The 24822-nt window shown below is 44.1% G+C and overlaps 1 protein-coding gene across 2 annotated transcripts in view; it reads left to right on the forward strand.

Annotated features, from left to right (window-relative positions):
* The first annotated feature begins 10420 nt into the window (after positions 1-10420).
* SOAT1 (sterol O-acyltransferase 1) overlaps positions 10421-24822 on the forward strand; it is a 62911-nt gene continuing 48509 nt past the window's right edge. Inside the window, exons 1-2 of one of the 2 annotated variants that reach the window (XM_061634226.1) lie at positions 10421-10676; positions 17751-17888. In XM_061634226.1, the coding sequence (XP_061490210.1) occupies positions 10655-10676; positions 17751-17888 (160 nt within the window). In that variant the 5' untranslated portion in view covers positions 10421-10654. The remainder of the gene's footprint in view (positions 10677-17750; positions 17889-24822) is intronic. The other variant, XM_061634225.1, reaches the window with a different exon arrangement.

The following is a 24822-nucleotide window of genomic DNA, read 5'->3' on the forward strand; positions in this document are numbered from 1 at the left end:
AGTGGCATCTCGTAGGGGACACCCTCCCCTTTCCTGGAGTGTATGATTTGTCCTGGCCCAGAGCAGATTTTGGGTCGTGTACCCCCAGTTACTTATTTTTTCCTGTATGTTTTTTTCTGCTTTGGTTTTGGATAGATGCCTTCCCATGTGTCCTGCATCCAGCAGAAGCTCTGGGCCAGGCGGGACGCAGTGGCATCTCGTAGGGGACACCCTCCCCTTTCCTGGGGTATATGATTTGTCCTGGCCCAGAGCAGATTTTGGGGTGTGTACCGCCAGTTACTTATTTTTTTCTGCGTGTTTTTGTCCAGGTTGATTTTGATGATAAAGAAAATGGTCATTTCTTTTACTGTTTGAATAGTCAAGCCAACAACACTACTGATTTGTTAATTTTTTAATATATATACAGTAAATGAAAAAGTACCTCTAAAAGTATGGTTGTATGTTTGTTTATTTGTTTATTTGTGTATTTGTTTATTTATTATATTCCTATCCTGTCCTTCCTCCAGCATTAGCCCAGGGTGACAAACAAGTGATACCCCCCCAGTCTTTTCAAAACATCTTGAAAACAAAAGATCTTTACAAAATCAAATACAAAACATTGAAAAACACCTTTTGAAAATTACAAAACATTGTTGAAAACATCTTAAATATAATTCCAGTACAGACGCACATTGGGACAAGGTCTCTCCTTAAAAGGGTTGTTGAAAGATGAAGTGTATGATCTCTGATGGGATTTTTTTATTTTAATTTTTGTATCGGCCTTCCCTCTTACTCACCTTGTTACAGCTCAAATATTATTATTTTAAAAAGCCATCGGTATTGGCAACAGGACACGTGGCAGGTTAAAAAACAATTATTTCTTGAAGATGTAATTTCATAGATGACACTCAAAAGTATTCATGGATGGCATCTCAGAGAAGACACTCTCCCAGATGCAACGAAGTATGTTTTATGGTGCCCTAAACCATCTTTTGTGATGGGCACCTCATTTCCTTATTATTTTCCTGTACATATTCACTATGTTTTCTAATACATATATGCCCTTGGCTGTGCCATACAGACACAAGAAGTTCTGAACTGGGTGGGAACCCTCTCCAGAATGCATGGGTGTATGACCTGCACTGCCCAGAGCATGTTTGGTGCTGGAAACCCACAGTTCCTTATGTATTTTCTACATAGCTTGTGTTTGGTATTTTAAAAATATAAAATGAAATAGGAACTAAGTTTCATGGTCCTATTTCTTAGCAGAGATATAAAAATGCAAGCAGCAGAGTGAGATAAAACCAGTCCACACCTTTCCCTAGGCACAAATAACAACAGACACAATCTTCTTAGGTAAAAGTTAAATAATATTTACTCACGACCTTTCATATGTTCAGAAACATGGGCTCTAGCTTAAATGAAAGAAAAAGTAGAAGTCTTAGTCCATCTTGGGGCTCATCGACTGTATAATGTGTGACATGATCGCTTTGTGTTCTCATTATTTTTCAGTCGTCCAGATGACCTCGCGCGCTTTTGCGCATTTTCACGCTGTTAAATCCTCTTTGGCATAACCGCAAAAAATGCAATTTGCTTTTTTAAATCGGGAATCATCCGTTGTGCTTTCAGCCGCTCGGATGCAATACCGCGGACTTTACAGCTGTGGGTGGTTCTTGGGCGTTTCCTTCCCTCATTCCCAGCCAATCACGTATTTCCACTTTTGCGCATGTGCACGAATGTCCGGGGAAAGACCAGGAAAAGGGAACCAATCAGAGCAATGGTCCAGTGTTGGGGGGGCTCTGCAACTTCTACTGTGCAGATACAGGAAATATTGGCACAGGAATACCTCGCATTAACGCACTCAATGGGACCAGAGCGAGTATGTAAACCGAAAATGTCCTTAAAGTGAAGCACTACCTTTTAAAACTTTTTTTACCTCTCCTTCATGTGGACCCTCAAAGCCCCGCATTAAAGCCTCTGCTGTTGCGCTGCCGCGCCTCTCAGCTGATCGCGATCATGCCTCCCAGCTGATTTGTGTACGTTAAGTGAAGGTCCGTATAGCGGGGTATTCCTGTAAGTGGTTTGCTAGAGCATCACGCTGTGTTTCTGGAAAAATAAGTGGAATTGCAAGCCATGTGTATCTCCAGAAACGTTAATATGCATAAAGGTGGAAACCCATACAGTCGATTTTGCGAAATATCGCAAATACAAACTAACAGAAATACAGGTATTATTGGCATATAAGTGGTTTGCACGTTTCTTTTATCAGTGGGAAGGCTGCAAAGCCTGTGCTGGCCACTTCAGCGCAGCTTTGCACGGCAGCGCGCGGGGCTCTTTTCTGCAATTTTAATATGGATTTATGGGCGGGGGGAGCAAGTTGTGTAACTAGGGCACCCTCATCATCTGCAGGGATGCTTTGAGCCACCCTTGCGTGAAACTGACTACCTGTTCCCTGCCCTCTTGTCAATTTCAGAGGGGAGATTTTTTTTTGTTTAAAAAAAATCCCTTTTAAAAATCAGCACATTAACCCAACGCAAAGTTGACATGACGATGCCTTGCCACATTCTCTCTCTAACCTCCCCCCAATACCTCACAGAATTGCCTGGATCTCTCAGGCTTTGCACAGCAGCTCGCAGGGCTCTTTGCCCGCATTCCCTGCCCGAGCCAACAGCGGCCTCCCGCGGGGGGGTGCTGCTTGCTTCCCTCAGGGCCAGCATTCCTGGGGAGGAGCTGGGAGCCGCAGCCGAGCACTGCACTGTAGAAAAGCTCAGCAAAAACACATACATTCATTTTTGCGTAATATCGAAAATACAAGAGTGGCGAGCGGCAAGGAACTCCATTACTGACACAGGAAATTCAAACTTTCGCGCTCTTACTTTCAAGCGCATGCGTGTTGCTGATTGTGGGTGAATGGGCGGAGGAGCACACGTCAGATTTTGCGCATCAATTGGCTGGTAGTGGGTTGTGTCGGAGGCAGAGCTGGGAAAAAGCGAAAAGAATGTGGGGGTCCTCCCGCTGCGGGTGTGAAAAAAAGTGGTTTTTTACATCGGAAAAGAGCGAACAGACAGGTGAGTGGGGACTGTCAGATGACAAAGCGGATATAAAAACATGGATTATCCCGCTCCGTTTGGATGAGCCCTTAGTCTTTAGTAGTGATGCTCTGAGAGGAGAGCATCTGCCATGTGGCCTCCCCCAGAGGGAGGTAAAAAGATCAGCAATGCAGATTATTCAAGAAATCTCCAGGACAAAGGAGGAGGAAGCCAGGTAACTAATCCCACCCATTAGGAAGTTACATCATGGTAAACAGGTACATGGGATATTTCCACAAATATCCCTTAAAGTGAACATGCAAGTTTGCCTATTCCAACAGCTTGATTATTGTTGTTGTGCATAGATGGCCATATCTGTTCCATATGACCACAAACCATGCCGGGCAGCATGCAGTGGCATCTCACAGAGGACACTATTCACTTTGCTCAAGTGAATGATTTTTCATAGCTCAGAGAAGATTTTGGAGTGGTCAATCCAAATTACATCTTTTCCCCTATTTACTCTTCATTATTTTAGCTAGGAAAGACATGCATCTCATAGAGTACACTGCCTTTTTTCCTGGGGTATATTATTTGTCCTGGCCCAGAGCAGATTTTGGGGTGGGCACCCCCAGTTACTTATCTTTTCCTGTGAGTTCTCGTCCATTTTGGTTTTGCGTAGATGCCCTCATCTGCGCTCTGAGCCTAGCAGAAGCTCTGGGTCAGGCAGGACGCATAGATATCTTGTAGAGGACACCCTCCCCTTTCCTGGGGTGTATGATTTGTCCTGGCCCAGAGCAGATTTTGGGGTGGGCACCCCAGTTCCTTATTTTTTCCTGTATGTTTTTGTCTGCTTTGGTTTTGCACAGATGCCCTCATCCGTGCCCATTGCCCAGCAGAAGCTCTGGACCAGATGGGACGCAGTGGCATCTCGTAGGGGACACCCTCCCCTTTCCTGGGGTATATGATTTGTCCTGGCCCAGAGCAGATTTGGGGTGGGCACCCCAGTTACTTATTTTTTTCTGTATGTTTTTCTCTGCTTTGGTTTTGCATAGATGCCGTCCTCCATGCCCTGTGCCCAGCAGAAGCTCTGGACCAGGCGGGATGCAGTGGGATCTTGTAGAGGACATCCTCCCCTTTCCTGGGGTATATGATTTGTCCTGGCCCAGAGCAGAGTTTGGGGTGGGCACCCCCAGTTACTTATTTTTTCCTGTATGTTTTTGTTTGCTTTGGTTTTGTGTAGATGCCCTCCACTGTGCCCTGCTCCCAGCAGAAGCTCTGGGCCAGGTTGGTCACAATGGCAACTCATAGAGGACACCCTCCCCTTTCCTGGGATGTATGATTTGTCCTGGCCCAGAGCAGACTTTGGGGTGGGCACCTCCAGCTACTTATTTTTTATGATTTTATGACATCATTATATATTTATGATAATATCAGAAGCCTGGTGATTTTGATTGCATAGATGTATTGTTATTGGTGATGGGGAGAGTCCCCCAATCACATTGATATATCATACAGGGTACCTCAACATATATTGTGGGGTTCAGAGACATATTAAGTTTGGCTTGAAGTTTCTGTAGCTGTCAACTTTTCTTCTTTTTTAGTGTTTGAACTTTCAAGCAAATAAGGAACTGGGAACTAGGAACCAACTTCAGCGTAGTACCTTCTCCTTTGTAGCTGCCTCACCCTGTTTATTCAACCAACTTCTTGGCACTGAGTTGGAGAGATGGAGAAAGCAGCTGTTGAAAGACTCCAGTAGCAGCTTGAATGGTGAGCCAGAGCTGCAGAGGAGCCACCTTCCTGACACTGGCACCACAGCACTTACCTGGATGGAGATGGGTCAGGGCAGTGGTGCAACTGAAGAACCAATCTGGTGCTCAGCCTCACCAGTATGCCTGCACAGCCCTGATCTTATTTAATTGAATTAAATCAGAGTTAAAAGTAAAAAGGGCACCCTAGGGTCACCGTGAGCTAGGAGCTAAATCCTGAAAGAACCTATACCTTAGGAGATAGATCCTAGGGGTAGGAAGCCTACAGAAAGCTAGTTTTCAACACCACCCTTGCAGGAAAGCTTCAGGGGACACTGTAAACAAGGCTAAATTCCAGTCAGAGAGAAGGGGGAAAAGGAAACTCCACAAATACATACAGGGAGAGAGTCAGCTCAGTCCTTGCTAAAAAGGGCAGCTTTAGCCTTCCTTAAACACAACCACAAGCTCTGTTTCCCTAGGTTAAAAAAAGGTCAGGCTGTTCTAGGTGGGAAAACAAAAAACAAAAAAGACTTGCCTGGAAGTCTCAGCCCCCTGCTTAGATTAAAAGCAGCCAAAAGCTAGTCTAGTTTGCCCAGGCCAGAGTGCAAGGCACCACTTAAAACCACAGGGGAACTTGCACTGATAAAAGTGGTTCTTGTCAGCAAATAAAATAAAAATAGAGTAAAAAGATAGTTAACCTTTCTTAGTACCACTAGTCAAAGTCCTTAAACAGCCCCCTCTCGCTAAGGAAGGAAGCCTGCCTTCAAAGGAAGGAAGCCTGAGATAATCCTAAAGAGTTAAGCCCCAGCTGATAGTTGAGCCATCAGCCTCAATTAACACATTATTGGCTGGCAGCAGTAGCTGGGAGGGACCAGCCACACATATAAATTCAGAGCACTCTAACGAGGGAGCCCCCAGCTGATGAAGCGTCAAGGCCCCAGCTGACAAAGCATCAAGGTGAGTTAAACAGCAGAGCGAGTTTGGCAGCAGTGCGAGGAGGCTAGGGCCCCCCACGCTGCCCGTCTGTTCCCTGACCTCAACTAAACCGCAGTCTCCAACCCATTGATGTAATAAACCTTAAACAAAACTATGCAGGTAAGAAGCCAGCAGGGGTGTGGGGGCTTTCCAGTGTTTTGCACTGCCTGCAGCATGTACGACTTATCTGCCTGTTGGACAGAAGTCGTGGGTGTGCTCTCGGTGCAATGAGCTCCTGGCTCTCTGGGAATGACTTCATTTCCTTGAGGCCAAAGTGACTGACCTGGAAAAGCTGAGAGAATGCCTTCAGGGACATTATAGCTGTGTCCCACTCCAAGGATGATAGCTCTCCTGCTATCATGGAGAACGATGGTCTCGGGGAAGGAGAGCATCTAGCCGAGGAAGAGGGAAACGATCCCTTAGAAGGGACCCATTCCTTGGGGGATGAGCAGCTATCCTCTCGTGCCAAGGATATATCTCCGGAGGGTGGAGGGATCCTTGTAGTGGGCAATTTGATAATTAGGAACATAGACAGTGGGGTGTGTGATGGGTGTGCAGACTGCAAGGTGATTTGACTGCCTGGTGCGAAGGTTGCGGATATTGCCCGTCGCTTATATAGTTTGGTAGACAGTGCTGGGGAGGAGTCAGTGGTCATGGTGCACGTTGGCACCAATGACATGGGGAAATGCAGCTGTGAGGTCCTGGAAGCAAAATTTAGGTTGCTAGGTAGGATGCTGAAAGCCAGGACCTCCAAGGTGGCTTTCTCTGAAATGCTACCAGTTCCACGTGCAGGACCAGCCAGACAGGCACAGCTTTGTAGTCTCAATGCGTGGATGAGACGATGGTGTCGGGAGGAGGGGTTTGGATTTGTTAGGCACTGGGGAACATTTTGGGACAAGCCGGGCCTGTACAAAAGGGACGGGCTCCACTTGAACCAGAATGGAACCAGACTGCTGGCACTTAAAATTAAAAATGTGGCAGAGCAGCTTTTAAACTGACTGAGGGGGGAAACCCGACAGGAGCTGAGGAAGGTACGGTTCGGAATAAACCTCCCCCCTGGGATAAATACCAAAGAAATGATGAAATTTTAAAAGTGGTAGGCCTAGAAGTAGGCATTGTGAGAGCAGGGGCACAGGACATAAATTCAGAAGGGCAAAATTACTACAGGCCAAACCAAAAGTGCCAAAGACACTTGAAGAGAGACACTGCTTACAAGTGTCTGTACGCAAATGCTAGGAGCCTCCGAACCAAGATGGGAGAACTGGAGTGCTTGGTCTTAGAGGAGAGCATCGATAGAGTGAGCATAACGGAGACCTGGTGGAATGGAGAAAACCAGTGGGATACGGTTATCCCTGGATATAAACTATATCGGAAGGACAGGGAAGGACGTATTGGTGGCGGAGTCGCTCTATACGTGAAAGAAGGCATTGAATCCAGCAAGCTCGAAACCCCAAAAGAGGTGGACTCTTCCACAGAATCGTTGTGGGTGGTGATACCATGCCCCAGGAGGGATTTAATACTGGGAATGATCTATCGTCCCCCCTGATCAAAATGCTCAGGGAGACCTTGAGACGAGATATGAAATTGAGGAAGCATCCAAACTAGGAAATGTGATAGTAATGGGTGACTTCAACTACCCGGACATAGACTGGCCGCATATGTGTTCCAGTCACGACAAAGAAGCAAAATTTCTAGATAATATAAATGACTATGCCCTAGACCAGTTGGTCATGGAACCAACCAGAGGGACGGCAACCCTGGACTTAATCCTCAGTGGGGACCGGGACCTGGTGCGAGATTTAAGTGTTGTTGAACCGATTGGGAGCAGTGACCATAGTGCTATTAAATTAAACATACATGTAAATGGCCAATTGCCAAGAAAATCCAACACGGTCACTTTTGACTTCAAGAGGGGAAACTTCACAAAAATGAGGGGAGTGGTAAAAAGAAAGCTGAAAAACAAAGTCCAGAGGGTCACATCACTCGAAAATGCTTGGAAGTTGTTTAAAAACACTATATTAGAAGCTCAACTGGAGTGCATACCGCAGATCAGAAAAGGTACTGCCAGGGCCAAGAAGATGCCAGCATGGTTAACGAGCAAAGTCAAGGAAGCTCTTAGACGCAAAAAATCTTCCTTCAGAAAATGGAAGTCTTGTCCGAATGAAGAAAATAAAAAAGAAAACAAACTCTGGCAAAAGAAATGCAAGAAGACAATAAGGGATGCTAAAAAAGAATTTGAGGAGCACATTGCTAAGAACATAAAAACGAACAACAAAAAATTCTATAAATACATTCAAAGCAGGAGACCATCTAGGAAGACGATTGGACCCTTGGATGATAAGGGAGTCAAAGGTGTACTAAAGAACGATAAGGAGATTGCAGAGAAGCTAAATGAATTCTTTGCATCTGTCTTCACAGTGGAAGATATAGGGCAGATCCCTGAACCTGAACTAACATTTGCAGGGAGGGATTCTGAGGAACTGAGACAAATAGTGGTAACGAGAAAGAAAGTTCTAGGCTTAATAGACAATATAAAAACTGACAAATCACCAGGCCCGGATGGCATCCACCCAAGAACTCAAATGTGAAATTGCTGATTTGCTAACTAATATATGTAACTGGTCCCTCGGGCCCTCCTCCGTGCCCGAGGACTGGAAAGTGGCAAATGTAACGCCAATATTCAAAAAAGGATCCAGGGGGGATCCCGGAAATTACAGGCCAGTTAGCTTAACTTCTGTCCCTGGAAAACTGGTAGAAAGTATTATTAAAGCTAGATTAACTAAGCAGATAGAAGAACAAGTTTTGCTGAAGCAGAGCCAGCATGGCTTCTGCAAGGGAAAGTCCTGTCTCAGTAACCTATTAGAATTCTTTGAGAGTGTCAAGCATATAGATAGAGGTGATCCAGTGGACATAGTGTACTTAGACTTTCAAAAAGCGTTTGACAAGGTACCTCACCAAAGACTTCTGAGGAAGCTTAGCAATCATGGAATAAGAGGAGAGGTCCTCTTGTGGATAAGGAATTGGTTAAGAAACAGAAAGCAAAGAGTAGGAATAAATGGACAGTTCTCCCAATGGAGGGCTGTAGAAAGTGGAGTCCCTCAAGGATCGGTATTGGGATCTGTACTTTTCAACTTGTTCATTAATGACCTAGAATTAGGAGTAAGCAGTGAAGTGGCCAAGTTTGCTGACGACACTAAATTGTTCAGGGTTGTTAAAACAAAAAGGGATTGCGAAGAGCTCCAAAAAGACCTCTCCAAACTGAGTGAATGGGCGGAAAAATGGCAAATGCAATTCAATATAAACAAGTGTAAAATTATGCATATTGGAGCAGAAAATCTTCATTTCACACATACACTCATGGGGTCTGAACTGGCAGTGACCGACCAGGAGAGAGACCTCGGGGTTGTAGTGGACAGCACGATGAAAATGTTGACCCAGTGTGCGGCAGCTGTGGAAAAGGCAAATTCCATGCTAGGGATAATTAGGAAAGGTATTGAAAATAAAACAGCCGACATCATAATGCCATTGTATAACTGTATGGTGCGGCCGCATTTGGAATACTGTGTACAGTTCTGGTCGCCTCATCTCAAAAAGGATATTATAGAGTTGGAAAAGGTTCAGAAGAGAGAAACCAGAATGATCAAGGGGATGGAGCGACTCCCTTATGAGGAAAGGTTGCAGCATTTGGGGCTTTTTAGTTTAGAGAAAAGGCGGGTCAGAGGAAACATGATAGAAGTGTATAAAATTATGCATGGCATTGAGAAAGTGGATAGAGAAAAGTTTTTCTCCCTCTTTCATAATACTAGAACTCGTGGACATTCAAAGAAGCTGAATGTTGGAAGATTCAGGACAGACAAAAGTAAGTACTTCTTTACTCAGCACATAGCTAAACTATGGAATTTGCTTTCACAAGATGGCTTTAAAAGATTAGACAAATTCATGGAGGGCAGGGCTAGCTGTGCTCTGCCACCCTAGTCAGAGGCAGCATGCTTCTGAAAACCAGTTGCCGGAAGCCTCAGGAGGGGAGAGTGTTCTTGCACTCAGGTCCGGCTTGCGGGCTTCCCCTAGGCACCTGGTTGGCCACTGTGAGAACAGGATGCTAGACTAGATGGGCCACTGGCCTGATCCAGCAGACTCTTCTTATGTTCTTGTCTTGACATTGCCCTGCCCTGCCTTGAGCTCCATCAGCTGCAGCAACATCAATGTTGCTCCTCGGCTGTTGAGCACAGCATCTTGCAAAGCTGGCAACTCTGTCTCTCACACATCAGAACCTGTTACTCTTTTTACATCTCTGAAATAAGGCCCCTTTCATCGAGCACTTTTAAGTATTATGTAAGGAGTTAAGTAGGAGTTCTGAGGCAGGAAAAGTAAGGCAAACGCACAGGCAGCAGATGTGAGAGAGCAACAATGGCAGCCCGGTAGCTCTTCCTCCTAAGGCCTCCCCCCTCCCCGTGTGTGTCTGTGTGTGTGTGAGAGAGAGATCTACTAAGGTAGAGAAAGGATCATCTGAGCTGAAACTTTGCTCCCTGGTGCACTAATTTTCTATCGCCAGGGCTTTTTTTAAAAAAAAAACAGCTTGCGGGAAGGGTGAACCCTCGACCTGCCGTTGGAAGTGACGCAGTCCACCACCCCGGCACCTCATTCAACGGCGTGTGTACACTAGTGCACTGATTCACCGGGAGGACATAATTCGCGCCTGCGCCCAACCTGGATTAGCTGCCGCCGGCAGCTTCTGGAGCTCTTAGCCAATGGGCAGTGACGTTTGCTTTTTTTTTTAAAAAACTCCTCTTCATCCCCCCCTGTGACGAAGGCAGAGGCGGAGGGAAGCCTTATAGCGGCTCGTTCCGTTTTCTATCGTGGCAGGAAAAGCTGGAACCGGAGGCAAGGCAGAGTGGAAAGAGAGGTTGCAGCGGGGCAACCTGAATGGCCGGGAGAGGTGGAGCAGGTAGTATTTTTTGAATCTTCCCCCCTCCCTTTGAAAAGGCTACGACAGTGTGCGAGGAGGGAGGAAGGAAGCGAAGGAAGGAAGCCAGTTCGCCGCCCCCTCCTCCGTCTCCGTCTCTTGTGCGTAAAGGCTGAGCCCCCCCGCACCACTGAAAACCCAGAAGAGCTGGGAAGGACCTCGCATCAAGATTGCAGCCCGATCCTGTGCTGTGTGTGTTTTCTCACGAGGAATCCACATTGAATTCAGTGCGATCTGTTACCCAAATAAGTGTGTAGACGAGGATGGGAGCATATAGGGGTCTCGCGGCGGACAAATTCTCAGGCTTCCCCGAGCGTCATAAAGGTTTTCTCTGCTTCCCGCTCCCTTCGTTTTACGTGAGCTGCCGGATAGCGAGCCAGAGGACCATGTGGTCTAGCTCTCTTCAACTAGGAGCCCGAATGGAGGACGTTGAGCTGCTAGGAGAGAGGCGTTGAAGATAGGAAAGGCCGGGCGATAGAGAAACCGGGGCTAGGGGCTTCGTTTTCATGTTTAAGAATTATTTACAGAAGAAGAGCTTCTTGTTGTTGTTTTAAAAAGTGCCATGACCCCAGGAGCTTACAATTGGAATATTAATATTATTAAATTTAATAATTGTGTTTTAATATTCAGGGTGGGAAAGATGACAGAGGCCGGGGAGAACCTAATAAGGCCACATTCACACCATACATTTATTCCACTATTATTCCACTTTAAATCATCATGGCTTCCCCCAAAGAATCCTGGGAAGTGTAGTTTGTGAAGTGCTGAAGGTTGTTTGGAAACTCCTATTTTCCTCACAGAGCTACAGTTTCCTGAGTGGTTTAATGATCAGTCCCTTTTTCCTGGGACCTCCAGGCATTGTAACTCTCTGAGGGGAATAAGGGTCTCCTAATAACTCTCAGCACCCTTCACAAACTACATTTCCCAGGATTCTTTGGGGAGCCATGACCATTTAAGTGGAATAAATGTATGGTGTGAATGTGGCCTAAGGCAACTTTTAATAGAGGAAAAACAACAGCTGGGTGGCACCTTAAAGAATAACATACTCATTGTGGGAGAGACTTTAGGGGACTATAGTCCACTTTATCAGATGTGTGAAGATAAGCGGTGGGGTCAAATAACAGTGAAATGTATAAAGTACAGCCTGTGATTATTTAATTAAATCTTCAATTCAGTTGTCACAGACTATAGTTTTTGTATTTTGTTGCCATTTTAGCAGACTGCTTATCATATTTTTTCTCTGTGCTTACAAGCTGAGGATAACACTTCATGCATCTGCTGAAGTGGAGTCTGTTCCAAGACTGCTCAAGCAGTCAGTCAGTTACGCTTTAGAGTGCCACAAGGCTCTTGGTTGTTTTCTACTGCAACAGATCTAACACAGCTACACTTTCCATTAGAGAGGAGAGGATCAGGGAAGGCATAGGTGATAAGGAATGCTTTATTATACTGTTGTGTTGCAAATGGAATTCTGAGTAAATGGGCGGGAGTGGCAGTGACAAAGAGATGTCTGAGGGTACAACAGATCCTGGTTGAAGTAGGGATTTCCCATGCACTTGGTAAACTAGGGTAGCTCATGAGTAGGGGCTGAACCGCTGAAGAGGGTTTTCAAACATCTGTCAAAACACTTCATTTCTTCAGGAGAATTTATGCAGTAGTTGATTCTGCAAATTGCAGGGTAACTTGCTCTTGTCTGTGTTCTTAAGGACTGTTTCCCTGAGATCTAGTTTAAGTTTGCTTTTCTGTAGTTTTAATCGTTTCTGTGATTGTCAGTGCTGGAGGTGGTAGAATTAGGGACCCATGCTCCCCCCTTAACATCATCTCTGCTTCTGAGGTGATGGTAAGCAGTTTTGCTTTTTTATGCCTGTATTTTTGTCATATGAAAACTGCTCCAGTTTCATGTTTCTAAATTAAACATTCTCACTTCCTTTAGTGGTTTGATCACATGGCACCCTGTGACTGTCAATGCACTTTGCTACACTTTTCCTTCTCTTGTTCCTCCAGTGTACAGACTTCCTAGTTTCTTTAAAGTCTCTTATGCTGATGGCAGCAGGTTTTGGTCTCCAATTTGGCTGCAAAAATCTTGTTGCAGTTCAATGACTATGAGATGTCAACACTTATAAGCATTGGTTCTTATGGTCAAAATAACCCCAAGGAATATTTTATACAGTGATGCTTGATCTACTGGGGATCACCGCTATGGATGTGAAGCTAAGAGAAGACTAAGGACCGTTAACAAAGCCAAATGGTCAAGCATCTACATACAAATTGGAGATACCTCTCGATCTTAGCCCAAAGTGGATCAAAAATGCTTAAAAATTGGGATCATATGGCTCTTGAGAAATAAAATTATAGTTAAATTTCTTTGTTTAACAATAACCTGGTTTAATGAATTTTGAATGTAAGCCAGATGCATTTAAAGCTTTCCCCGGTGTAGGAAACATCTGAATTACAATGGGAAACATGATTTAAATAATGAATTAATAATTTATAACTGAAGTGATATATATAGTGCAAGAAACTGTACTATACGGGTCAGGATATCCTTTGCATAGATCTTGCCTCTACAATGAGGTTACTTTGTGATCTTAGACAAGCCATCATCTCTTGACCTCAGCTTCTTATCCACAAGATGGGAGATAATAATACTGACCTACTTTACAGGTTTTAGAACAGAAACAAGGTAATGTATGTGAAATACTTTGAACATTCTAAAAATGCTATGTAAATGTTATGTATTTATAATTATTACAATTAAAATGATCTTGATTTGAATCAATCTATCCTGACCTAGTCAGCCAACAATATGGTGCATTTCCAGAAGTGATGCTAAATTCCAGACGCCAGGAGATCTGTGATTGATTCCTCCTGCTTTAATTATCCATTTATGTTTTGTTTTTCTGCTCTGAGTGAAATATAGGTCCAGGTACGTACGTATGGCTAATGACAGTTTTGTATCTCACTTGTGGCTAGTTACAAAGAGCGGCTTGCGGTCTGGAATGCCACTGACTTGTTGTTCCTAATATGGGATAGAAAGCAAAAGAATCTTTTTTTAAAAAAAAATCAGTGATATTCTAGTTAAATGTTTTTTATTTCAAACAAGAGCTGTGAGGCATTCAAAAACCAGTTTAAGCACTAATGGTAAAATAGCCTCAAAGTGAACAATAGAAAATTGAATGCTCTATTATTGCCTTTGGCTTTTCTGTGTAAGATGAGCTTTATAAGCTGAGATATTAATAAACCCTTTGGCTCTGTGTGCAACCTCTTTGCTCTTCCTTTTGTAGTACAAACAAAGAAAGCAGGAAACCTCTAGTTAACCATAGTTTCCTGTTTTTATCGCACCAGGAGATTGGTTAACATCTTTGGAGCAAGCCAAATCAGCTTCAAACCTTGATATAATTAAGTTCCTGGTTTGTTTCAAGCTGGTAACTATCATTCTCTGATTTGGATCACATAGAAAACTATGTGTGATTTATACTGAAATATATTCTTAAAATCAAGGACTGAAAGTGGTAAAATCTCTGTATGGATGATTTCCTTTGGCAGCTTTGAAGGAACAAAAATAGTGTAAGAAAACATTTCTGTCAACTTGTTTTCTGGGTCGATCAGCTGGAGCAAGTCTTTTGAAAGAGATAAGTTGAGCGTGTGAGGGCAGTGATTTTTTTTGAACAAGCCCTATGCTCTAGGACTTCCTTTGGTTTTACAGTTTTCATCAATCTGAAGCTGTGCATTTCAAAATGTTTCCTGGCAACCATGAGGGCTAGGAACTTGCTTTTAAAAAAGAGAGAGAAAGAGAGCACTCCGGTTCCTGGACTGTTGCTTGCTGTATTGCTTTTAACTATAATAAAGAATAAGAACATAAGAACACAAGAAGAGCCTGCTGGATCAGGCCAGTGGCCCATCTAGTCCAGCATCCTGTTCTCACAGTGGCCAACCAGGTGCCTGGGGGAAGCCCGCAAGCAGGACCCGAGTGCAAGAACACTCTCCCCTCCTGAGGCTTCCGGCAACTGGTTTTCAGAAGCATGCTGCCTCTGATTAGGGTGGCAGAGCACAGCCATCATGGCTAGTAGCCATTGATAGCCCTGTCCTCCATGAATTTGTCTAATCTTCTTTTAAAGCTATCCAAGCTGGTGGCCATTACTGCATCTTGTGGGAGCAAATTCCATAGTTTAACTATGCGCTGAGTAAAGAAGTACTTCCTTTTGTCTGTCCTGAATCTTCCAACATTCAGCTTCTTTGAATGTCCATGAGTTCTAGTATTATGAGAGAGGGAGAAGAACTTTTCTCTATCCACTTTCTCAATGCCATGCATAATTTTATACACTTCTATCATGTCTCCTCTGACCCGCCTTTTCTCTAAACTAAAAAGCCCCAAATGCTGCAACCTTTCCTCGTAAGGGAGTCGCTCCATCCCCTTGATCATTCTGGTTGCCCTCTTCTGAACCTTTTCCAACTCTATAATATCCTTTTTGAGATGAGGCGACCAGAACTGTACACAGTATTCCAAATGCGGCCGCACCATAGATTTATACAACGGCATTATGATATCGGCTGTTTTATTTTCAATACCTTTCCTAATTATTGCTAGCATGGAATTTGCCTTTTTCACAGCTGCCGCACACTGGGTCGACATTTTCATTGTGCTGTCCACTACAACCCCGAGGTCTCTCTCCTGGTGGGTCACCGCCAGTTCAGACCCCATGAGCGTATATGTGAAATTCAGATTTTTTGCTCCAATATGCATAATTTTACACTTGTTTATATTGAATTGCATTTGCCATTTTTCTGCCCATTCACTCACTTTGGAGAGGTCTTTTTGGAGCTCTTCGCAATCCCTTTTTGTTTTAACAACCCTGAACAATTTAGTGTCGTCAGCAAACTTGGCCACTTCACTGCTCACTCCTAATTCTAGGTCATTAATGAACAAGTTGAAAAGTACAGGTCCCAATACCGATCCTTGAGGGACTCCACTTTCTACAGCCCTCCATTGGGAGAACTGTCCGTTTATTCCTACTCTCTGCTTTCTGCTTCTTAGCCAATTCCTTATCCACCAGAGGACCTCTCCTCTTATTCCATGACTGCTAAGCTTCCTCAGAAGCCTTTGGTGAGGTACCTTGTCAAACACTTTTTGAAAGTCTAAGTACACTATGTCCACTGGATCACCTCTATCTATATGCTTGTTGACACTCTCAAAGAATTCTAATAGGTTACTGAGACAGGACTTTCCCTTGCAGAAGCCATGCTGGCTCTGCTTCAGCAAGGCTTGTTCTTCTATGTGCTTAGTTAATCTAGCTTTAATAATACTTTCTACCAGTTTCCCAGGGACAGAAGTTAAGCTAACTGGCCTGTAATTTCCGGGATCTCCTCTGGATCCCTTTTTGAAGATTGGCGTTACATTTGCCACTTTCCAGTCCTCAGGCACGGAGGAGGACCCAAGGGACAAGTTACATATTTTAGTTAGCAAATCAGCAATTTCACCTTTGAGTTCTTTGAGAACTCTCGGGTGGATGCCATCCGGGCCCGGTGATTTGTCAGTTTTTATATTGTCCATTAAGCTTAGAACTTCCTCTCTCGTTACCACTATTTGTCTCAGTTCCTCAGAATCCCTTCCTGCAAATGTTAGTTCAGTTCAGGGATCTGCCCTATATCTTCCACTGTGAAGACAGATGCAAAGAATTCATTTAGCTTCTCTGCAATCTCCTTATCGTTCTTTAGTACACCTTTGACTCCCTTATCATCCAAGGGTCCAATTGTCTCCCTAGATGGTCTCCTGCTTTGAATGTATTTATAGAATTTTTTGTTTTTATGTTCTTAGCAATGTGCTCCTCAAATTCTTTTTTAGCATCCCTTATTGTCTTCTTGCATTTCTTTTGCCAGAGTTTGTGTTCTTTTTTATTTTCTTCGTTCGGACAAGACTTCCATTTTCTGAAGGAAGACATTTTGCCTCTAAGAGCTTCCTTGACTTTGCTCGTTAACCATGCTGGCATCTTCTTGGCCCTGGCGGTACCTTTTCTGATCTGCGGTATGCACTCCAGTTGAGCTTCTAATATAGTGTTTTTAAACAACTTCCAAGCATGTTCGAGTGATGTGACCCTCTGGACTTTGTTTTTCAGCTTTCTTTTTACCAATCCCCTCATTTTTGTGAAGTTTCCTCTTTTGAAGTCAAATGTGACCGTGTTGGATTTTCTTGGCAATTGGCCAGTTACATGTATGTTTAATTTAATAGCACTGTGGTCACTGCTCCCAATCGGTTCAACAACACTTACATCTCGCACCAGGTCCCGGTCCCCACTGAGGATTAAGTCCAGGGTTGCCATCCCTCCGGTCGGTTCCATGACCAACTGATCTAGGGAATAGTCATTTAGAATATCTAGAAACTTTGCTTCTTTTGTCATGACTGGAACACATATGCGGCCAGTCTATGTCCCGGTAGTTGAAGTCACCCATTACTACCACCTTTCCTAGTTTGGATGCTTCCTCAATTTCATATCTCATCTCAAGGTCTCCCTGAGCATTTTGATCAGGGGGACGATAGATCGTTCCCAGTATTAAGTCCCTCCTGGGGCACGGTATTACCACCCACAACGATTCTGTTGAGGAGTCTGCCTCTTTTGGGGTTTCGAGCTTGCTGGATCCAATGCCTTCTTTCACGTATAGAGCGACTCCGCCACCAATACGTCCTTCCCTGTCCTTCAGATATAGTTTATATCCAGGGATAACCGTATCCCACTGGTTTTCTCCATTCCACCAGGTCTCCGTTATGCTCACTATATCAATGCTCTCCTCTAAGACCAAGCACTCCAGTTCTCCCATCTTGGTTCGCAGGCTCCTAGCATTAGCGTACAGGCACTTGTAAGCAGTGTCTCTCTTCAAGTGTCTTTGGCACTTTTGGTTTGGCCTGTAGTAATTTTGCTCTTCTGAATTTATATCCTGTGCCCCTGCTCTCACAATGCCTACTTCTAGGCCTACCCCTTTTAAAATGTCATCATTTCTTTGGTTTTAACTGCACAGTCATAAAAAGGTGCAGTACTTCATATGAATTAATTTTCTCCTCTATAGTGCATGAGCCTGTTACCATGGTGGGTGAAGATAATATCTCTGTAAGGAATCGTCGATCAACATATGGCACTGCAGAAGAGAAAGATGACTTGTCTAGCAGACTTGAAGGAGACTGGTCATTCTCAAAATCAAACAATGGTGAGATTTCTTCATTACTCTTAGATGACTAATCATTTTTATAAATTAATTAGTTGATTTAAATCTACATATGAATGAAAGTTCTGAAGAAAAATGCATTCTTTCTCTGTTATTAGATAATGGGCTGCATCATCTGTTGGTCATACATGGAGCAGACAAAATGGAATGACTAAGTAGGTCCATTAAGTTCAGTGAGTCTTCTCTGAGTAAAACTTAGTTGTCTGAAACCTGGTGCATGTATCTTGGCAAGCACTGGTGTAGTTCAGGAATTCTGTCAAGCCATGGTTTACTCAAGGGGTTGTCAGCCTCTTATTGGACCCATGGGTACATGTAGAAAGAAATGGTTGTGGGCACCACACATGAATATACCCTGCAATGAAGCGCACAGTGCAAACTTTTCTATTAGCTGCTGCCCTGGGCTCCTATGCGAGGAAGGGCAGGATACAAACTAAATAAATAATGCTTCTTTCAAGCTTAATTTGGGGGGAGGGTGATACTCTGAGGCCCAGGGAAGGCCTCTGCAAGCTCATGTGCACTTACAGGTGTCATGTTGACTACTGGTGTACACTGACCATAGCTTAGAACTCAAATTGTGGATTGAACTTCCAAACTTGTAGGAGGTAAATTTTGTTTGAAAGCAGTTCTTGTCTTCTGTTCTCACAGCATTCAACTTTGTAAGCTCAGTCCTGTTCCCAGGGTGCTGCACCTTTGGTAGGTTGCATAATAGCAATAGGTGGAAATAAGTCTACATGGAGATGGGATGTTCTGCCACTTGAGTTGGATTGGGGTTTGTGTTGGTGCACCACTAAGAATAATATGCAGGGGTATGTTTTCCTGGAAGGGTGCTGAAAATGTCTTTGTCCTTGCCTCAAATAGCATTGGGTTTCAGCTGTGACTAATTAGAACAGAGCATGTGGGATCTTTGTCTTGTAGTCCTGGACTTGTAAAATAATTGTAATGCCCTGGAGGTTACTCTGTGTCATTCTTTAGTGTTGCAAACACAACTGTCATGTTGAATGATTATTTCTCTGTGTAAGGGAAAATTGAGGCTGAGGATGATGATATTGTTGGTTAATAATAAATGCGTGTTTTTCTTTCTCCCTTCTCGCTGGACTCCTGTCTTTCCCATCCATTCAGTGACTTGCCATGACTGTTACAGATTTTACCATATATTCTAATGCCATTTTATCCTGCTATTCAGGCAGTGGGCTCCCAAAGCAGCTTTCATAAACTATCCAATTAAAATAAGTGTAATTGAAAAACTATTACAATTGCTACAACCAACTAATCGGATAACAAGAGAAAGTATAGGTAAATCTCTCTTGCTAAACTCATTAAAACCAAAGTATCTTTAATGCCTGAGCATAAAATCTGTGTTGAAGTTATACGTGGAAGGAGATGTTCCTGCAGATATTACGGTGTGTTGGAAGTAGCTTTTCAGCTAGGGATTTAGTCAGTTCTGAGTGTGGTTGCCTTGTGCTAATAACTTGACCTTGGCACTATAGATGTTCCCAGTTTGTTTCAACTGAGAGCTAAATGCGTGCTGACAAGTTTTCGTTTTACCTCTGCTTCAGCTCTATGAAGCCAGTGTAAGAGGATTCTACCTAGCCTTACTTGTCCAGGATACAAACTTGTTGCTCAGTCGTCCCTGTTGTAATTTTATTTCCACTGTAGCCTGGCAGCTACCAGTAGTTTGCCCCAGCGTGAAATCTGGTGTGCATTGCTAAGCTCGTTCACTCAAATACAAGCCACGTTTGAAGCTGTCTTACACTGAGTTGGATCAGTGATTCATCTAATCCTGTGCAGCCTTCTCTCCAGATCACCTTCCTGAGATCATTTTCAACTGGAGATGCCAGATATTGAACCTGGGAGCTTCTGCATGCAACACATGTGCTCTAACACTGAATTGTGTCCCAGTTACCAAATCTTATTGTCAGGTGTACCAACAGGATTTTCGGGGCCCAGTACACTATATATGGATTGGGTCCACCACCCCATTAGCAAAAGAGGACACACCTTTGCATCCGACATATGTTAATTTGTGCCCTTTTATTGTAGGTAGGCTGAAGACCTGAAAAATAAATTATGGGCCAAACACAAGTAATAAGATGTGCATAAAATTATGCATGGCATTGAGAAAGTGGATAGAGAAAAGTTTTTCTCCCTCTTTCATAATACTAGAACCCGTGGACATTCAAAGAAGCTGAATGTTGGAAGATTCAGGACAGACAAAAGGAAGTACTTCTTTACTCAGTGCGTAGTTAAACTATGGAATTTGCTCCCACAAGACGCAGTAATGGCCACCAGCTTGGATGTGTTTAAAAGAAGATTAGACAAATTTATTTATTTATTTATTTAATTTAATTTATATACCGCCCTAAGCCCAAGGGCTCTCTGGGTGGTGTACATAAAATAAAACAGTCAGGAATATATAAATACAATAATACAATAAAATTCATGGAGGACAGGGCTATAAATGGCTACTAGCCATGATGGCTGTGCTCTGCCACCCTAGTCAGAGGCAGCATGCTTCTGAAAACCAGTTGCCGGAAGCCTCAGGAGGGGAGAGTGTTCTTGCACTCGGGTCCTGCTTGCGGGCTTCCCCCAGGCACCTGGTTGGCCACTGTGAGAACAGGATGCTGGACTAGATGGGCCACTGGCCTGATCCAGCAGGCTCTTCTTATGTTCTTGTGTCAGACAGAATGTAAACGGATGAAACTTTTCCCAGAATTTTATTTCCCTACTGAAAAATGCTTAACCTATTGAATTTTGGCCTGCTACATAGTTGTTAAAGGCATAAGAACCCTAATGCTAACCCTAAACCGTATCAGATGATTCGTGAACATGGTATGTTACTATGGATCCTTCATCAGTTGACTTTGGACTGGCAATATTACATTCAGTGCAAGAGCAGGCATGTTATTTCAGCTGGGTGGTGATGGTGTTGAAAGAGATTTAAGATGTACAGCAGCTAAGGTGCAGATGCCCATGCTTAGATAAGTTCAAGGTTTAATAGTTAAAAAGGCAAGCAGAGTATTCTAGCAGTGTTTGTTGTTAGTTACACTTCATAAAAACTATAGCAATGTTATCAACTCAGGTCAAATGGGTGCTCTTTTCTTTTTTTGTGCAAAAGGATGTGAGCCTTTGACATAAATATACCCATCTAAGTGCTTACACAAGCCCCAACAACCCACCCCCAAGAGTACACCTATTTTGCTGCCGTGGGTGGGAAAGTAGTTAAATACCCCTCCGCCCTCCATTGCTTCTACAATCCCCCCCCTGCATTTCACTAATACACCTCCTCCAAAGAAGCTGGATAATAACACTGGACTACACTGCAGGGTTATTATTTATTATTATTTATTTATACCCCGCCTTCCGGCCAAAGGACCTCAAGGCGGCTTACAAAAAACACAAATATAAAAATACACAATAAGACAATACAATTTGCAAAATACAATTACCAAAATTTAAATAATAAAGTATTTTAATTTTAAAAGATCTTGGAGAAAGTGTGTAGTTTATTTATATGGCCTGGTGAGGTGTGCCGTCCTCCATTCTTGTGAACAGTCAGGTGGTGAGGCCAAACTAGACTGGATGTCATTCACCCAGTTGGCAGTTGTGTGAACAGCTTCCTGAGTAGGAGACACGTCTGTAAAGATGCAGGACATCTTGTGGCTGATGTCAGGAGGGTCTCAGTTGAGTCATGCACTATTCGCTCTCAGCCCCCCTGCAATGTTAGCAGAGCAACTACTTTGCAGGGCTACATAACCCATACTTTTCCAGCCACAATACTTCTCCTGCAGCTTGGTTATATTAATGATGGATTTTATTTCTTCTGTCCACCCTGCTGTCCAGTAGCTTCCCTGTCGAAGCTGCCAAGGTGATACAACTCCATTGTGCCAGCGTGGGACTTTATGGCATCCAGTACAGCCATGGGGCTTTTTCAGTACAGCATGCAATCCATGTTGCAGGACATTTGCCAAAGGGCATGGAGGCAGTTTTCCATTAGTGTGTGTGTGGGTTGTAGTGAACCTGTTGTCATGGACAGATCTTTGCCTGGTGAAGTTCTTTTTTATGGTGATGGTACCCTTACAGGGGTGGGGAACCCATGAAGATCTCTGGAGACTTGTGAAATCCGAGGGGTTCTTTAATGCTCTGAGCAGTTTTCCAGCTGACACAGCTGATGCACATTCAGGAGAAATGAGTCGTTAATGGGTTTAGTTTGTCAACTGATGACACTGCTCTCAACACTAGTGTGGAGTTTGGGTTGCAGTCCTTGGACAAAGGCAGCAACAATGGCTTGGGGTGCAGTTTGCTCTGGGTTATCCATACCATGGTGCCTTTTAAAGATCTCCCTCAAATGTTGATGAAAATCCCGAGGATTCTCCATATATTGTTGGGTGCTATATTGTATTTTAGACCAGTCTCTTCTCTGTGAGCAGACTACAGTGATTGCCTTCAAAAGTCTATCTACTGCCCTCTTGTAGGTCTGAGGGTCAGCCTGCACGGCATCACGGGGCCACATTGCCTCAGCAAATAATCTCTGCAGAGTTTCTCTAGGCAGGAGGCCATGTAACAGTTGAGTTACATCTGCCCAAGTAGGTCAGTAACAATTGATTATGAGTTGCAATTCATCATGAAACTTTTTCGAGTCGTCTAATCTTTGGCATGGTCTGGGAGATACGGTGTAGGTCTGTGGACCAGGGTACGTGTACATCAGCCAGACCGCCTTGGCCATCCAGCATTTGGCTCAAGGGGAAATTATTATAAACTGTCTGATTGGGTTTTCAGTGGGCTAAGGATATTAAGAGTCCCATCATACTAGGACCCTTATCGCAGGTGCCTAAAAGACAGTTCTGTGGGAGTCTGTCCCAGGGTGGTAGTCGTAGTCAGGGTTCGTGGGTGTGCTTGGAGTGATGGGCACCAGAGGTCTAACTGGTTGTAGTATGGGATCCAGAGCTGGTGAGGTCGGCGGTAAGCACCAATTCAGTAAGTCTTCCTCTAGTGGCAACGGAGAATAAAAAGTTGGAGGGGCTGGCCCTAACTCATACTTTGGAGGAGACTTGCCAGTTTTCTCCTTTTCATCCAATTTTTTCTTAACCTCTTTCAGTTGCTGTTTTAATTTATTTTGGGTCTCCTGATAGGAGCAAACAAGTGACTCCTTGTGTCACTTGAGCGCCTCCTGATCCCATTGGTACCATGCATCCATTTGGAGTGGATAGTTGTCTTCCAGTTCTGCGCAAATATTTTAGGTGATCTAGATCAAAAGTGTCTTCCTGGGAAAAATTCAATTCAGGTTTGGTGGAGGTGTAACTTTCCCACCAGTCTAAATACTGACACGAGCCAGGCCCATAATGGTTGTACATGTATTCAGCTGGAGTCCTCTTGGTTGGCGGCACAGACTGGCCGGCACCCATTCTGATCTGATTTTGACACATACAAGGGATTTCAGGTTGGAGAGAAAAATCCAACCATCGGAGTCCTGCTTGTACAAGCACTAAAATAAAAACAAAGAGAAACAATAGGGAAGGGTAGTAGAATAATAGAGACAGGGTCTTTCACCAGGGGCAGTGCGAGATCAAGGTCTCTGCTGACACCTTCAGTCATGCATGAAGAGGCAGTAAAGTTAGTAAACACTACAATGTGTGCTGATTAAGCCACTGATTCAATCGGCTGTTGTTCAGATTAATACTGACACGGGGTAAGAGTCTTGTGAAATCAGCAACACATTCTAGGAACTCCTCTCACTAACTCATACACTCACATACACCCACGTCCTATATTCCTAGGGACAAGTCTGAAGAATACAACACCAAAACTGGCCACAAATCAGTAATAAAATTGAAATCTGGTTAAATAACGTAGGATGTATCTTACTGTGTCCATCCATATCGACCATCCCAGGGAGCTGCTGTTACTTCCCCAAATGAGATTTTAAATAGATCTCTTACCATAGGTTGAGCGCTCAGGGAAGGACAAAGGCTCCCTTAGTACTGTGACGATGGTCTGAGCCGTGTGGAGACATCCCACTGCTACCACCAAATTCTGTCAAGGAAATCGCTCAAAGGCTTTTCAAGTGAAGCAGATTGCAAGTTTATTCAGGATACAGTGCTAGAGAGTCAAGCAAAGTTTTACAGCTAACTCTGCGTCTCCCTGAAATGGCTCACATATTTGTAGTCAGGAAAATAAGGAACCTATTTTAACTTGGAGCATGTGCATTCTTTATGTCACATACAGCAGGTGTTCTCTATTTGCCACATACATAGTCCATCTAAAGCAGATGTTTTCTATATGCCACATACAGTAGGGCCCCACTCATATGGCAGGTTAAGTTCCAGACCCCTGCTGAAAAGCGAAAATCGCCATAAAGTGGAACATACTGCCTCTATTGGAAGCATGGGGGGGTAGACAAAGGGACTTTCAGCTGATCTCGTCCAGTCCTCCGATGACAGCCAAACACGCTCAAAAGAAGAAAACTCGAGCACGTGATACCACACAGCCTCCCTCCCACAAAACGAGGGAGAAAGAAAAAGTGGCATTGCTTTTGGGGCTGAGCAGCAGCGTTCGCTCCCCTCGCTGTCTGAGAGGCACTGTGGAAGCTGCAGTGGGCAAGGACGTGCTGTGTCCCGCCTGAAAAGCCTCAAGGGACGGCTGGGTTGCGGCAAGCATGAGGATAAGGAAGAGCCGCAGCACCAGGCAGCACTGGAAGCCTGACCACCACCACCCCGGTGCTGGCACCATCTGCGGGCTCTGCTGAGGACAAAAGGGGTGTGCTTGGCGCTTGTTTTAATGGGCTGGATAGGTGGGGAGGTGCAGCACTCATCGTGGCTGGCACAGAGCAGATGGAGGTGGGCCAGGCCAGGCCAGGCCCACCCTGGGGCGTTTTCTCTGTTGAGCGTTGTATGGCAACTCAGAAACCCACTTGGTTTAA

The sequence above is a fragment of the Rhineura floridana genome, chromosome 6 (assembly GCF_030035675.1).
Source record: "Rhineura floridana isolate rRhiFlo1 chromosome 6, rRhiFlo1.hap2, whole genome shotgun sequence".
Taxonomy (NCBI): Eukaryota; Metazoa; Chordata; class Lepidosauria; order Squamata; family Rhineuridae; genus Rhineura; species Rhineura floridana.